General features: G+C 42.6%; 1 protein-coding gene across 11 annotated transcripts in view; it reads right to left on the bottom strand.

The window, feature by feature from the left end:
- The window catches only part of CELF4 (CUGBP Elav-like family member 4), an 888080-nt gene that overhangs the window by 778013 nt on the left and 94281 nt on the right, over positions 1 to 15786 (bottom strand). For all 11 annotated transcript variants that reach the window (XM_066986951.1, XM_066986950.1, XM_066986953.1 and 8 more), the window contains exon 2: positions 7507 to 7589. In XM_066986951.1, coding sequence (XP_066843052.1) covers positions 7507 to 7589 — 83 coding nt within the window. The remainder of the gene's footprint in view (positions 1 to 7506; positions 7590 to 15786) is intronic.

The following is a 15786-nucleotide window of genomic DNA, read 5'->3' as shown; positions in this document are numbered from 1 at the left end:
AAGTGTTTCAACCAAGATCCAAGTCCTTATTGTGTAACTTCCCCAGGAATTAGTCAGGGAGCATAGCTGCCCCACAGCATTCAAGTCTGTGCTGTAGAGTTCTCATTCCTATTATACAGAGGAGTTGAATTAAACCAGACTAAGACACACTTTTGCTTCTATGATAATTTTGGCAGCAGATAACGCAAACTTGATCCATCACTCCTATGTATGGTCTTCAACCCCCTTTTGATTTGCTTTGGTTTTGCTGTTTTATTTTTGAACAGAATTACTCTTGTTTAACTGAGCATCTGAAGGGTTTGACGACACATACACATTGCATATAGAAGCACAGAGCAGACAGCTTACAAAGTAAGCTATGGGTAGTACAGCTACCACTAGTAAACCTATAGTGGAGGCAGCCACCAGTGAGAGTCCAAACCATGCAACTCTGCAGCACCTTCACTGAAGTGCTTTACTGCAGTATTATACAGTATTTCACACTGCCATTCCTGTGACTGTAGAGACAAAGAAGTTAACTGAGTCTTTAACAGCACCTGTTTTTCTCTTCCCCTCTCTCTGACTGAGAACATGGAAGTAGAAGCGAAGGTCTAGTGCTTGGAAGTTATTCCTGGGTGTATCCATTATCTCCTTAATCAGCATGACAGTACTGGAAACCCTACTATTTAGGGTTCATTAGTAGCTAATGGCTAACGCCACTGAAACACCAAGACAGCAATGATCTAACTCCTACAGTTTGGAGATGGGACCTCTCTCTAGTAAAAACCCATGAGCAACTAAATGGCCCAGAAGGTGTCAGGGATTCTCAGTGTTTTGTAAAATCAGATATTCAAATGCAAAGATTTTTGGTAGAAATTTGCTTCCCCATTTAGAGCTACGGTACTGGTTCACGATGATGTCATTTCAGCAGTGACAAATATAGCTGACTCTGCTCTTTCCTATGCCATATAAATCCCTTGACCTCAGTCAGATCACTGCTGATGTACGCTTGTGTAAATGAAGTCAGAATCAAACCCATGGCATTCACAAATGTAGTCCAGAGTAAGCATTACTCACAGACAAGAGACAACCCTTCAGAGGAAGGAAAATATATATAATTTTCATGCAAATACCCTTAATAATAAGGAACAAGAGAGAGAAATAAGAGTATGAATGAAATGCAATTAAGAACTGCTCGGAGATCAGATTTGCTTCTAACTCTATGATGCTGCATCAGCTTCTTAAAGTAGCTTAAGCCCAAAATTTGACCTACCTGAAACTTGTTAGATATAATTTTTCCATCAGGGATCTGTGAGCTAACTCAGTCCTTAGGCTTGGCTTTGAAGGCAACTGAAGGTGCTCAGCTGCTTACAGGATCTGAACTGTTTTGATTGCTCTGTGCTATGAAAATGGAAACTTTTTTAAAAACTGAGATCCAGGTTTGCCCTCAAATCGTTACACATTATCTATTTATTTATGCATAAACAGTGACATTATGGTTTGGAGAATAGGAGCCCTTTGATGGAAGGTAAGCTTGACTAGCCTATGGGAGTTTACTGCTATGCATATAAATGAGGCCATACATACAAAAATGCAGAACAGACAAGTGAAAATATACAGCATCTCTTTAAAATGAAATACTTTGATTGCTCCAATCACAATAAGTTGTAAAACTACCCTGAAGAATTAACAGCCTCAGTACATGCTAACTACATCCATCATAAATTCACCTTTAGTTTCTGTTATCACCCTCTTGTATATGGGGATATATGGGATATCACCCCTCTATCCCCCACCACCCTCTTGGGACTCCCAGTCCTGTCATCATTTGCCCTTTATAATTTATTCAGCTCGTACTTGCCTGAATCCTTTCTACTTATCATTCATCTTTACAGTTGTACATAAAATTAGATTGATCCTCCTATGGCAGACATGTCAGAAAAGAAAGTTGTCATTGAATAACACATAAAGCAAATAAAGGTCCAGCAAAAGCTTTTGTTGAATAACTTGGAAATCATCCTTTGAGAGCCAGAAGGTGTCAAAACAAAGACAAGACAATACTACCTTTAATTTTTTGTACACCATTCTTCAAGCGCCACCAAATTTCAGACAACTGAGAAGTCTGGTTCCCATTTTGAGTTACCTCAGGCTAAGCTTGGTCAGCCACCACAAGTATGATGAATACACCAGTCTCAGGTGAGATACCAGCATGCATCCAGCACCCTGGTTCTGCTACAGGGCTTGCTCTGCATCCTTTCCCTCCAATGCTCTTTGGAGGGGGCAGCAGAGAATTTGCTTTGTATTCTAGAGGCTGCTGTGTCGGGATACAGAAGCCAATCTTTAACTAGTGAAATGGAACTTTAATGTTTACCAAGCAGATAGGCCCCAGGTGTTTCATCTAATCTGGAGAACAGAACAGCACTATCAAACTAGGAGTTTTTAGCAAATGGCAAGTGCATATGGTTTCCTCTATCTCTTGCCCCCTCCCCTCCCCAAAGCAAGATCCAAAAATCCTTCCATTGCCTTGTCAGTCAGAAGGAGGAAATGAGGAAAAAAAATTAACCATGACATTGACACCCACAGATTTTAGAGTACCAAAGTATTTCTACAGGACTGTTTTTTGCAAGTCTCTTACCTCAAATCTGTTTTTAGTCCTTTTCATCTTCATTTTTAACTTCAGAAAATAGACATATTTCTCCCAGGGGAACAATTAAATGTGTTTTCTTTCAAAATCTAAAGGGCATGGTGAGCAGGCTGTGCGTTCATAAGGCTACTTTATTCAATGGAACCCATCCAGCCTGCCACTGCTGACCAAATCGCAATTTACATTGGTAGAGAAAACCTTTGAAATAGGAAGGTGCAGGAATATAATACCATTTTTGGCATAACAGTGTGCAGAGTGATATGTGGCTTAATGGTATTCTAACAAGCTTTTGGAAAAAGCTTTGAAACATTAAAAAAAACAGACCAAAATTATAGCAAATTCTACTCAACCAGTGAAATTCCTGTTATATGTGCAGGACTTATGAAGTCCACATGACACGCCTCATTTTAAGCCTCATTACAAGGATTCAAGAGCTAGATTTGTAAGGACCCCCCCCCCATGCTTGGGGTCTTTCCACACATATATAACAATTTAAGCAAATATCAAGACAAGACAAGACCAACAACATATTGACCAGCAAAATTATTTTGAAATTTGTGTTCAGTTTCCAAGTTATTTTAAATCTGTGCTTAATAAGAGTCTCATGAGCTCACCTGTCTTCTAATGTTAAGAGTGTGTATTTTTAAGAGAATGATGATGAACAAGGCAGAATATATATATATATATTTTTTTTTTTCTGGATGGCAGAAGAGAGAGCACAAGAACCATTCAGAAGAAAACTAATGATGTTTTGACTGAGAAATTTAGTATACCAGTAGTACCACTCTCCATTTCAGGAGGAATAGATACACTACAAAAACCCAGCCTAATTCCCAACCTGAAGCCCTGTGTCCCTGTGGATTGCTGAGGTTAACAGTTTCTTAGCTACTTAATTTCATAATTATTCTTCACAAGTCTTACAGGAAGATTTTAACATTATGCAAAGAGGCAGTGCCTCCAACCAAGTATACATGGACTATTCACTCTCAGTGCCTGAGAGCCACAAAGAAAGAGAGGAAAAAAATGCCACTGTGCTTATCATACATGAGCTCAGTTTATTTGTGCTATAAATAAAAGTAGATCTTGATAGCATAATTACATTTCTCAGCATTATCCTCTGCCATTCACTTCAGAAAGAAAAAAGGGGAGAAAAAGTTGCCTTTACTATAATTTGTAATCAAAATTACTACACTTAAAACATAATTTTATTTCCCTGATTTCATTTCCTGTGGAGCTTTGTGGGGCAAATAGGTAATATACCAAATCTGCAGACAGATAATTCTCCCATCCCTTGCACTGTCATTGTCTAGCTCACTCCCCCCAACCCCAATCCATGCTTTCCCCAACACCATGGGCTGTGTTTTTGATGCTGAATTTTATCATGGAGAGATCTCAGCATCAGAAATCCCAGGGGTGAATCAACTTTTACTTTCTTCTACTACCTCCTTCCCTCTCCCCCAAATTACTCTTCTTTGCCTAATTTGCTTTTTATGATGTTGGAAAAAAAACACCACCATGGTTTCCCACTATGAAGGATTAGCACAAATTATGGTGAACAGTGTTAATTATAGGTGAGGAAAGAGAATTGTGCATCTCTCCAATCTGTTCTTGATTTCTCTTGTGCCTGTCTGGCTGGTAATAAGCCTCCTTTAATCTGGCAGTCCCCTTGGTGAAATCAGCACCACGGACAGCAATATTGACTGCTTCTGAGAAACCATCACAGCTGCTCAACCAAATTACCTTTGATATGTGACCTTTAATGTAATTACTGCAACATCAAAGCATTTCTATAAATTAAAGAAATGATATACTTCATCATCCAGCTCCCCTATTATATGTAAAATAAACAATCACAAGTAAACGCTTTCATTTGGAATGGCTGATGCTCGCAAAAGTGCTCTTTACACATACATACCCTGCTATAACCTTCAGTTATAGGCGAGAATTTCAAACTATCCAAAAGAGTAATTAATTTCGAGGAAGAGGATTCAACTAATAATTTTATGCTTTACATTCCATTCTAGTTGCTTCAAAATATCCATCATGATTCCTTGCTGCCCAAAACCAAAGTGCCATAAGACTTTATTAATCAACACATACCTGCTTGGAAGTCTTTGATTATTCCACAAGATGACTTTATGTCCCACATATAACATGGAAATGTGTGAAATATTTCTGTCATCTTGCAAAGCACATCCAGAAAGTAATTACTGTAAAATATGTACATGCAGCCACTCCACTAAAAACAGTGATACATAGCTAAGAGGCAAGGCGTCTGAATCTGGACACAAACTCCCGATGCCTCACCATTTCCATACATTAGCATTCATGTACATATTATTAAAACAACTGAACTTTTTCAGAACACAAGAACATAAATAGCAATGTTGCAAGAGAAGACAAATACAGTTTAGTGATGGAGGGGAAAGAAGCGTCTTAATTCAGTGGCTCACTGTAGTACTACTTCTCTTCCTATACCAGCCTTGTTAATTATTTTTGATAATTTCTCAGTAGTGCTGTTTGTGTCACAGACTCCAGAGGGTCAAGAGAAGGTGTTATACGTGTTATCTGCGAACTCATGTGAATGAGGACTTAGACCCTTGACCTTACAAGTACTTTTTACTTTATGATGAACTATTCTTGATATTGTTGGTGCATGTTATCAAGCGCAGTCAGGTAAGTCATAAATAATTCTCTGCTACTCACACAGGAACCATAAAATGGTATCCAGGCATAATAGTTTAATCAAGAGACAAGGCTAGTTTCCTTAAATAAACTACAGTGACATCATTCAGAAGATGAGTTCAGAAACTTGGCAATAGACTGCACGCAGAGGGTTTGCTGGTGAAAAGTAAGGTTTAATCCTGAGACAGGCAGAACTAGAAGTAAAAGGGATGGTGAAAGTCAGTGCTCAGAACTCTCAAAAAACAGGTTGCTATTTTAGAGGACTCACTGTTCAGATGCAGATGGATAAAAACAAAAAAGCCTTCTGAAATCAGCGTGGCCAGTATGGGCTGTATATGGCAGAAGTGACCAACTAAAGAACAAAACATTTTACCTGTAGTCTAGAATCAGACAATAACATGGGAAGAAAGCCTTAATCTCAATTCAACTGGCTGAATTTCCCAACTGTCTAAAACAGTTTTCATTTTAAGAGTTTTGTGATTTAGAATCCCTAAAATGCAAGGCAGAATTCAGAAGTGTAGACATGTAAAGAAGTCTTCTTAAAAAAATCCTAAATATACATTTTTTTGGTTAAACCTAAGGGCTCAGTCTCACTCTTTTCTTGGAGATATTTCCATCAACTTCAAGGTTAAATTAATCTCATAAAAAGATACAAGCTCCATGGGCAAATGAGTAGTCTGGCTGCTAAATGAGGGAAACAAACAGTCTCAGTGAAGACAACTGGAATACCACTCACCATCTTTTAAATATACAACATCCTATTCATCACAAAGATAACTCTGGTTTTGATAAACACATTCCGACTTCAAGTTCATTTCAGAAAAATTCAGGTAAAATATCTGGAACATCCCTGTTCAATATATATACATATAAACATATATATATATGTAGCTTTCTGCACAGCCAGATCTTAATTCTCTCTCCCCTGAATGATAAAGGAAAACATCACTTGTTAGAAACAACAAAAAGGAAGAAAAAACTGAACTCCCCAAAAGATCCAAGTTACTTTCAATCTGTGGCTAATGGGTATCTGTAAAAAAATAATTCTGAGGGAGTTGTCAGCTGACAAAAATGTATTTCTAGGGAATGAAGTATGTATATATTTTACATAAGGTACAGCCTTTAAAGCAAAGATAGATGTAGATGAGCAAGCATGTGGGCATCTCTGTACTGGCAAGGTGGCAAAGAGATAGGTAAACACACACAGGATGATGGAAACAAGCAGAGCAGAACCAACACTTTCTTCAGAAACAGAGCAACTGGTGTATCTCAGGTTTTGAGGAAAGGTAGGTTATGGGCAGACAGGACTTAGTCATTCAACACCAAGTAAAGATGACAGACTTTTGGATCAATTCCCTCTTGTTTTAGATGCAACCTGGGACACTCAGGATCCCACTCTTAATTACGTGATCACTGACTTGAGCATCAAGCCAGCCTTATTTTGGTTTGCAGAGTGCAGGACTGCTACACTCAGCTGTTTCTAATCCACGCACCCCAGCTGAATCTAAATAGCATCTCCCTCCCTCCTTTTGATTACTGCTAAACTGGAAACCCATCCCAGCAGAGCAGGTCTTCCCCACATAATACTGATTCTATTTTTAGCTCTGCTTGCATTGTCTGAATCTTATATCTTGCTCATGTGAATAATTTTCCTCATTATCTTGTGTTCATCTCTTCTTTCTCTTTTCTCCTTGTCTCACTGCCTTTCCCATCTGCTACAGCTGCTTGAATACTAAAGTAACAGAGTCAAACCACTTTGTCATCAGGAACATGTTTTCATTCCATGATAACTCAATAATGCGATCTGTTTCTTGATTTCTCAGTACCACACCTTGCTTCATAGAAGAAACATAGTAAGAGGTAGCACCCAGTGAGCAGTTCACCATAGCAGTCATACACATAAAACCTTTCCTCACCTGAGTAAAGCAGGTAGAATCCAGCCCATAACAAGTTAATTACTGTTTTCCTAGCTCCCGATAACAGTAAAAGGCTTTTCTTTTTCTGCATGGAAACCATTTGGGTAGGTTGGTGGTATCCTGATTTTATTTTATTAGCACAATGCAGATAGTGAATCATTCAAGCAACTGAATCCATTATGCTTCCAAACCCAAGATGGGAACTCCATATGTAATCCATTTCAATTTAATTTTATTTATTTTTTGTTTGTTTGCTTTAGAAGATGATCAAGATGGACTCACCCCTGGCAGTGTCTTCTGTTCATGCAGTGCACTCTGGGCCTTTAGAGCAGACTCCCTTTCGCAGTATGTTAGGAAGGCACAGCCTGTAAATAAAAGAAAAACACTCGGTAAGAGAAGTGCTTCAGAGAGGATCTGTTTAAACATGGGATGTAGAACAAACCACTTTCCCATCATTCAATTCCCAGTAAGTCAACCATAAAATCTCTTTACTGTTGAACTACTACTACTGACCTGGAGGACCATGACGGTGGGAATGATAAACTCCCAACCGACTCTGAACGTGTGTGGGATTTGCTGCTCCACCTGGATCCATACAAGTCCATGGGTCTGGATGGGATTCATCCCAGGGTGCTTAAAGAGCTGGCTGATGTCATCACGGGACCTCTCTCAATTATTTTTCAACGATCTTGGGAATCTGGAGAGGTCCCATTGGACTGGAAGCTGGCAAATGCTGTGCCAATTTTCAAGAAGGGTAAGAAAGAAGACCCTAGCAATTACAGGCCTGTCAGTCTCACGTCAGTGCCTGGTAAAATTATGGAGAGGATGATCCTTGAAGTTATTGAAGCGCACCTGGGGGACAATGCAGTCATTGGTCCCAGCCAACATGGGTTCACGAGGGGTAGGTCCTGCCTAACAAATTTGATTTCCTTTTATGATAAGATCACCCATCTAGTCGATCAAGGGAAACCAGCTGATGTGATCTTTTTGGACTTCAGCAAAGCTTTTGACACAGTTTCCCATAGGACCCTACTGGACAAAATGTCCAGCATACAACTAAACAGAAACATCATATGATGGGTGAGCAATTGGCTGACGGGCAGGGCTCAAAGGGTTGTGGTAAATGGGGCCACATCTGGCTGGCGGATGGTCACTAGTGGGGCCCCTCAAGGCTCCATTTTAGGGCCAGTCCTCTTCAATGTTTTTATAAATGATTTGGATGTAGGACTAGAAGGTGTTTTGAGCAAATTTGCCGACGACACCAATCTTGGAGGAGTTGTGGACTCGGCTGAGGGTGGAAAGGCCTTGCAGAGAGATCTGGACAGATTGGAGAGCTGGGCAATCACCAACTGCATGAAGTTTAACAAAAGCACGTGCCGGGTCCTGCACCTGGGACAGGGCAACCCTGGCTATACGTACAGACTGGGCAACGAGACGCTGGAGAGCAGCCCCGCAGAGAGGGATCTGGGGGTTGTGATTGACAGCAAGTTGAATATGAGCCAGCAGTGTGCCCTGGCAGCCAGGAGGGCCAACCGTATCCTGGGGTGCATCAAGCACGGCATCGCTAGTCGGTCGAGGGAAGTGACTGTCCCTCTCTACTCTGCGCTGGCACAGCCTCACCTCGAGTACTGTATGCAGTTCTGGGCACCACAGTACAAAAAGGACATTAAACTGTTGGAGAGTGTCCAGAGGAGGGCGACGAAGATGGTGAAGGGCCTAGAGGGGAAGACATATGAGGAGCAGCTGAGGTCACTGGGCCTGTTCAGCCTGGAGAAGAGGAGGCTGAGGGGGGACCTCATCGCAGTCTACAACTTCCTCGCGAGGGGGAGTGGAGGGGCAGGTGACCTATTCTCCTTAATCACCAGTGACAGGACCCGTTGGAACAGTGTTAAGCTGAGGCAGGGGAAGTTTAGGCTTGACATCAGGAAGAGGTTCTTCACCAAGAGGGTGGTTGCACACTGGAACAGGCTCCCCAGGGAAGTAGTCACTGCACCAAGCCTGTCTGAATTTAAGAAGCGATTGGACTGTGCACTTAGTCACATGGTCTAAACTTTTGGGTAGACCTGTGCGGTGCCAGGAGTTGGACTTGATGATCCTTATGGGTCCCTTCCAACTCGGGATATTCTATGATTCTACTAATGAAGAACTTCCTCTTCGCCTTTCTGAAAAGTGAGCAACAGCATAGATGAGTGTTTGTTTCTGCCTGAATACAGACTTCAGTATCAGATATGGAGGACCATACAAAATTTGGGAACTCAGAAGAACCCACACATTGTGGCAAGGTAGGGCATGAGATCCTACACTAACAGCAGCACTGGGAACAAGCCCCTTACTGTCACACACTGCTGAAGGTCTCATGCCTTTCTTCTGTAACCAAGCACTTTGAGTAAAGGGCATAAAAGCACACATTCAAGCAGTTCTGCCAGGAGGAGCTACGCTTCAGTACCGACCACTTCCGAAGCAGATTGAACTCCCTCATATGCTGCCAATATCTCCTTTTCGGTTGGAGTATAGCAGGTCTCAGATCCTCCATATCCCCAACTCCAAAACCCCAGGGGTCGACCTCGAGTTTCCCCAGGTTCTTTCTGCCAGAGGCTTCAGGTGGGGCCATTCTCCCTGGCTGCGGTGTAGAGCACATTCTTTACATCTGGTCCTGTTCGGACTGGCCCAAGGGCTACTGCATGAACTATTTCCTGCTTAATTTGTTCAAAGGCTTGTCGTTGCTCAGGGCCCCATTCAAAAGCATTCTTCTTACGGGTTACTTGGTAGAACGGGTGTACAATCAGACTGTAATTTGGAATATGCATTCGGCAAAACCCCACGACACCTAGGAAAGATTGTGTTTCTTTTTTGTTAGTTGGTGGAGACATAGCTGTTATTTTGTTGATCACATCCATTGGGATTTGACGACGTCCATCTTGCCATTTTATTCCTAAAAACTGGATCTCTCGTGCAGGTCCTTTGACTTTATTTTGTTTTATGGCAAAACGGTCTTCAGAAGGATTTGGACTATTTTCTTCCCTTTCTCGAGAACTTCCTCTGCTTTGTCACCCCACACAAGGATGTCATCAATGTACTGCAGGTGTTCAGGAGCTTCCCCCTGCTCCAGCACAGACTGGATCAGTCCATGGCAAACGGTAGGGCTATGTTTCCACCCCTGGGGCAGTCAATTCCAAGTATATTGGACTCCCCTCCAAGTGAAAGCAAACTGTGGCCTGCACTCTGCTGCTAGAGGGATGGAGAACAATGCATTAGCGATATCAGTTGTGGCATACCACTTGGCTGCCTTTGATTCCAGTTCGTACTGGAGTCCTGGCATGTCCGGCAGCGACTGGCACCTGCTGTTCTTCGACCCTCAGCAACCCCACAACAGAAGGGTCCTCTGAGAGACCAGGCAAGGCAGACAACTGTTTAATGTCAAAACCGGCCTTCAGAAGGATTTGGACTATTTTCTTCCCTTTCTCAAAAACTTCCTCTTCTAAGATAGTCTACGCCAAGGATGCACGGAGCATCCAGGCCAGTCACAATACGGTGCTTTTGCCACTCATTCCCGGTTAGACTCACTTCAGCCTCCAATACAGTTAACTGCTGGGATCCCCCCGTCACACCATAAATACAGATGGGCTCTGGCCCTTTATAGCTCGATGGTATTAGAGTACAGTGTGCACCGGTGTCTACTAAAGCCTTATACTTCTGTGTGTCTGACGTGCCAGGCCATCGAATCCACACAGTCCAATAAACTCGATTGTCCCTTTCCTCCCCCTGGCTGGAGGCAGGGCCCCTCTAGTCTTGGACAGAATCTTCGTTTCTGTGTTTAAAGGACTGCCTGCTGGAAGTTGGAGCAGCAAGCTTTTCAGAGAACCCCTTTTTCCCGATTGTTTTCTTTTGCAACTCACGTACCCATGCCTCTAGGGTCGCAGTAGATTTTCCATCCTATTTTCTCATGTCCTTTCCATGGTCACGTAGGTAAAACCACAGGGTGGCGCGGGGTGTGTACCCACCATATTGTCTTCCTTGCATAGATGAACGCTTACCCCTAATAGCTGAGACACTGGTTTGTAGAGGTGGGGAGGAAAATAAACTCTTCAAGTTGGTGGACCTCTTCAGAAAGTTTCTCCAAAGTATTCTCTTTTAGTTGGTGGACACTGGTTTGTTCAGGTGGAGGGGAAGATAAATTCCCTTCAAGTTGGTGGACCTCTTCAGAGAGTTTCTCCACAGCTGAGACGCAGGCCTGTAGGGAAGAGGAGAGACTTTCTTCGTACTGCCGGAATTGTTTAGCCACTTCATCCACTGTGGGTTCCTCATCCTCTTTCCAGGCCATTATTGCCAATGAGCTGGCATATGATGATGGTGCACTCCGTACAAGCTTCCGACACATGGGTCGTGTACACTGGACTTCATCTGGATCTGTGGATATTTGTGCGTTGTCTAGGTCCTCATAAATTACTTCCCGTACGGCTAATTCCCTCAGGTACTTGATTCCCTTCTCCATGGTGGTCCATTTGCCTGGAAGACATACAAGTTCTTCCTTGAAGGGATACCTTTCCTTCACAGCTGACAGGAGACGCCTCCAGAGGCTGTGAGATCGTGCTCCATCTCCAATTGCTTTGTCAATGCCTGCGTCTCTAGCAAGGGATCCCAGCCGCCTGGCTTCCCTGTCCTCTAATTCCACACAATTGGCTCCAGTGTCCCAGCACCAGAGCAGCCAGATGACAAGCTGCTCACCTATGCAGCGACCAAAATCTTTTCGCACATCTCGTAGCTCACACTGGTATAGGTTTCGGGTAATTACTGTTGATTTTTCGACATCCTCATCTTCATCTTCCTGCACCTCTGATGGCCCAGCCTCGTCTTCTCTATACCTAGACCTAGCAGAAGACTGTCTGTGTTCTACACGACCTGAATATCTATACCATTTTTTTTTAACCTTGTCTACAGGGGCAACTTGCACTGCTACAGCTCGTTTCTCTGACCCAGCCACAGGAGCTGGAGCGGCTGCCGGGTCTGTCACTAGGTTGAGAGTAGCATCAATTGCAGCTCGATAGGCATAGGCCAGACCCCAGCACGCTACAGTGATTTGTGTCTCTTTGGAACTGCCAGAGTCATGACACCCTTTTTTTCAAGCATTCTGCCAGCTTTTTAGGATTTTGCAGTTGTTCAGGGGTGAATGTCCAAAACACTGGAGGTGCCCACTGCTCTAGAAACCTGCCCATATCCTCCCACACTCCCTGCCACTCACAACTATCCCGCCTCAAGACAGATCTCCGGATGAGATTCCGAAGTAGTTGTTTAACCCTCAACAAAACCTGAAGCGCATTCAGGAGACATAACAACAAGAACATGCTGGTCTGAGTATCCCAAGGATATTCAACATCTTGGAGAACTACCGTAACTAGCTCGGGGAATAAGAGATAAGAGGGTGGTGAAGGAGAAAGGGAGAGTGAACAGGTAGGGAAAAATACTTTCCCCTGTCCCCTCCACAGATTGGCTCCCTGACGAAAAAAGGCAATAGGTGTAATTGCTAATAGTTTCCGAGATATGGGTTCCAAAGTATAGAGTCGACGTCAGTGCTGAGTACAAATACCAGGTTAGAGTCATGACCAGAAATCTCATCATTTCATAAGCCATTGTTACACCGCACAGTACCATAACAATCTTAAACCAGGGCCCGGAAAGGATAAACAGTGCAACAGGGAGCACATACAGAAAGTAACGCGCTATAAAACTCAATTTGGAAAACAGGCACAGCAGACTTGAGACTAAAGCAATCAACATTGTGACTAGTAACTATTAAGCAGCTCCAATACTTATACCAATTTTAGTTTAACACACTCTGGTCATATGTCGATATCTCAACCCTTTGGGCCCCACGTTGGGCGCAAAAAAAGGACTGTTGTGGTTTATCCCGGCTGGCAGCTAAACACCACACAGCCGTTCGCTCACCCTCCCCCCTCCCTCTCTGGGATGGGGGAGAGAAACTGGAAAGTGAAGCCTGTGAGTTGAGATAGGGACAGTTTATTAAGACAGGAATGTAATAACAACAACAACAAAAATAATAATAGTATTAATAATAATAATGTGTACAAAACAAGTGATGCACAATTGCAATTGCTCACCACCCGCTGACCGATGCCCAGCCTATTCCCGAGCAGCCGGCCCCCCACCCCGGCCAGCCACCCCTATATATTGTTCAGCATGACGTCAGATGGTATGGAATACCCCTCTGGCCAGTTTGGGTCAGCTGTCCTGGGGCTGTCCCCTCCCAGCTCCTGTTCCCAGATAGAAAAAAAATTTCAAAGCAATCAATTTTCCCCATAGAAAGTTTTGATTGTGCAGAGAACCACTTATTTCACCAAAAAATGATGAAAAACTCTAACTGCACTTAACAGCTCACTTGCCATCAGCTGTTTGGGCTGGATGCGAATCTGGTTTCGGAGTGAAAGGTTTCATATTCTGTATCAAATCCTTTGCACCAGCCAGCCCCGTGGAACAGCCCAGTGTAATCAATATTCCTGAACACTTCTCTTAAAGAAAGATAGGGTGAAAGCAGTGCATTTTGCCCATCATCTGCTTGTATGGGTGATAATAATAATAAGTAATATAAAAAATAATAAGTGCAGTGCTTTAGAATTATATCTGAGTCTGAACAAAAAGTCTAATTGACTAATTATTGATAATGAAGGACTTGCTCCTAGCTGTTCCTCATTTCAATTCCATTTCTCTCAAACATACCAAGTTTTCCAAACATATGTCAATCAACCAAAAGATGCTTTGTTTGGATGTCTTTCCAGCTGTTCATTTGCTACCAGTGGACAGCTCTTTGGGCTAGTGTACAAAGATCTGGAAACTCCCAGCTGGCAATTAACTCCCAACCTATTGAACTGCAGTCTCTTGCAAACATGAGGACATATCGAGTGGTCTCCTGGGAAACAGGGTTGTTAAAGAGAAGGGAGAAACAAAAACAGCAGCTTGAAAAAAAAAAATACAAGCTCTGGTTTAATTTTACCTCCAGCGAATTCAATAACATAAATAATAATTGCATAGAATACAGTTGGATAATGATTACACAGCAACTTCAACCCCACAATAAGCCTGAAGATCCTGCACAAGCCTGGGAAGCAAAGCAGCCAGGGGACACGTTCTGAGCTCAGCAGCCTAAGTCTGGAAACCAAGAATCATTTCACCCCACCAGCACTCACCTCATCCGGGGGGGGGGGGAAGCACTTCAGCAAGTTAGTTGGCCCTCTGATGCTTTAAACCAGATAAATACCTCTGACCAGCTAAGAAGCACTGTTCACCTAACCTAGATGCAGCCAATTAAAACTAGTTACCCTAAGGTCTACCATTAGTTCTTTCCACCTAGCACACAAGAGAAGCAAGCCATCCTCTGGTGCAAGATGCCAGCATAGCTTTCTCAGGTGCAGGCCTCAAGGTCTCACACTCACACCAACAGCTTCCACCTGCCACCTCCAACCTCCCAGCTTCCTCAAGCACATGCATTATCTGTACCCTAATTAATTCTCATTATATATGGGGGGAGATGAAGATGATGCATACTGGAGACCTATTAATAACCATAATTAAGGGCTTTCCCCTTTTCTTGCTTTATTCTGGCAGACAGCCACAGATATACTGGTGCATTGTTCAGACTAAAGAACCAGGCACTTAGTGACTTATGACCCTTTCTTTGCCTGATGTGTTTTGGTGACATTTCATGATCCTATAAGAACTCCATAACCTCACACAAAGCACGCCTGAAAGCTTCTCCATGTATCTAGATCCAGAAGCACTGTCTGAATGCTAGGCTATAACCATGATCACTTCCAGGTATTTGCTCCATATCCAAACAAGTCCTTAAAGGTCCAGCCTAAATCTACTGAAAAAACTACTCAGACACTTCACCAGGGTTTGGAACCAGCCCTTAACCTTTCTGAGCATACCATAAGTTTGCTCTTCGGCATTACGAGGGCAAATTACAAAGTTTGTTAGGTGCTTTAAGACTCTTGGGTGAAAGCCAAAAGCTAAAGCAGATTCTGAGCTCAGGGGTGTAAATCCAATCAAAGGGATAGCTTGCACGTAACTTCAAGCTATGCAATTACACCAACATAAAATTAGTGTGAGAAACTAAGTTGTGTTTTTGCAGTTGAGAACTAATTTTCTGTATTCCAAGGTAGTTGTGTAGTCGTAATAAGGAGAAATGCTAAGTAGGTAAGTGGACTGTAGAAGGCCTCACTGTTCCAAAATAGAAGCTTGAGAAAAACAGGATGAGCAGTGTGGGAACAGTAAAACAAAGATCACAAGTCCTCAAAACATAAGAAAGGGAAAAAAAAGGGAAAAAGGAGAAATTAAAGGGTTGAAAAAAAAAAGAAAAAATGTACATATATGGTATAGAGGAGCGTCGAGTAGCTTGTGAACCTGTAGTACTCAGCCAATGAGGAAACAGGGGAGGTGACCAGGTGTCAGGTAATAGGGAATAAAAGGTTATGATTTGTTTTACTAAAATGTGCTCTTAATTGATAGGATGCCTGCCATTGAAATTGTGCATAAAATAGCTTCACAGAA

This window comes from Anser cygnoides, chromosome 36 (genome assembly GCF_040182565.1).
Source record: "Anser cygnoides isolate HZ-2024a breed goose chromosome 36, Taihu_goose_T2T_genome, whole genome shotgun sequence".
Lineage (NCBI taxonomy): Eukaryota > Metazoa > Chordata > Aves > Anseriformes > Anatidae > Anser > Anser cygnoides.
The sequence above is the reverse complement of the archived record's forward strand: the minus strand, read 5'-3'. Positions and strand labels throughout refer to the sequence as shown.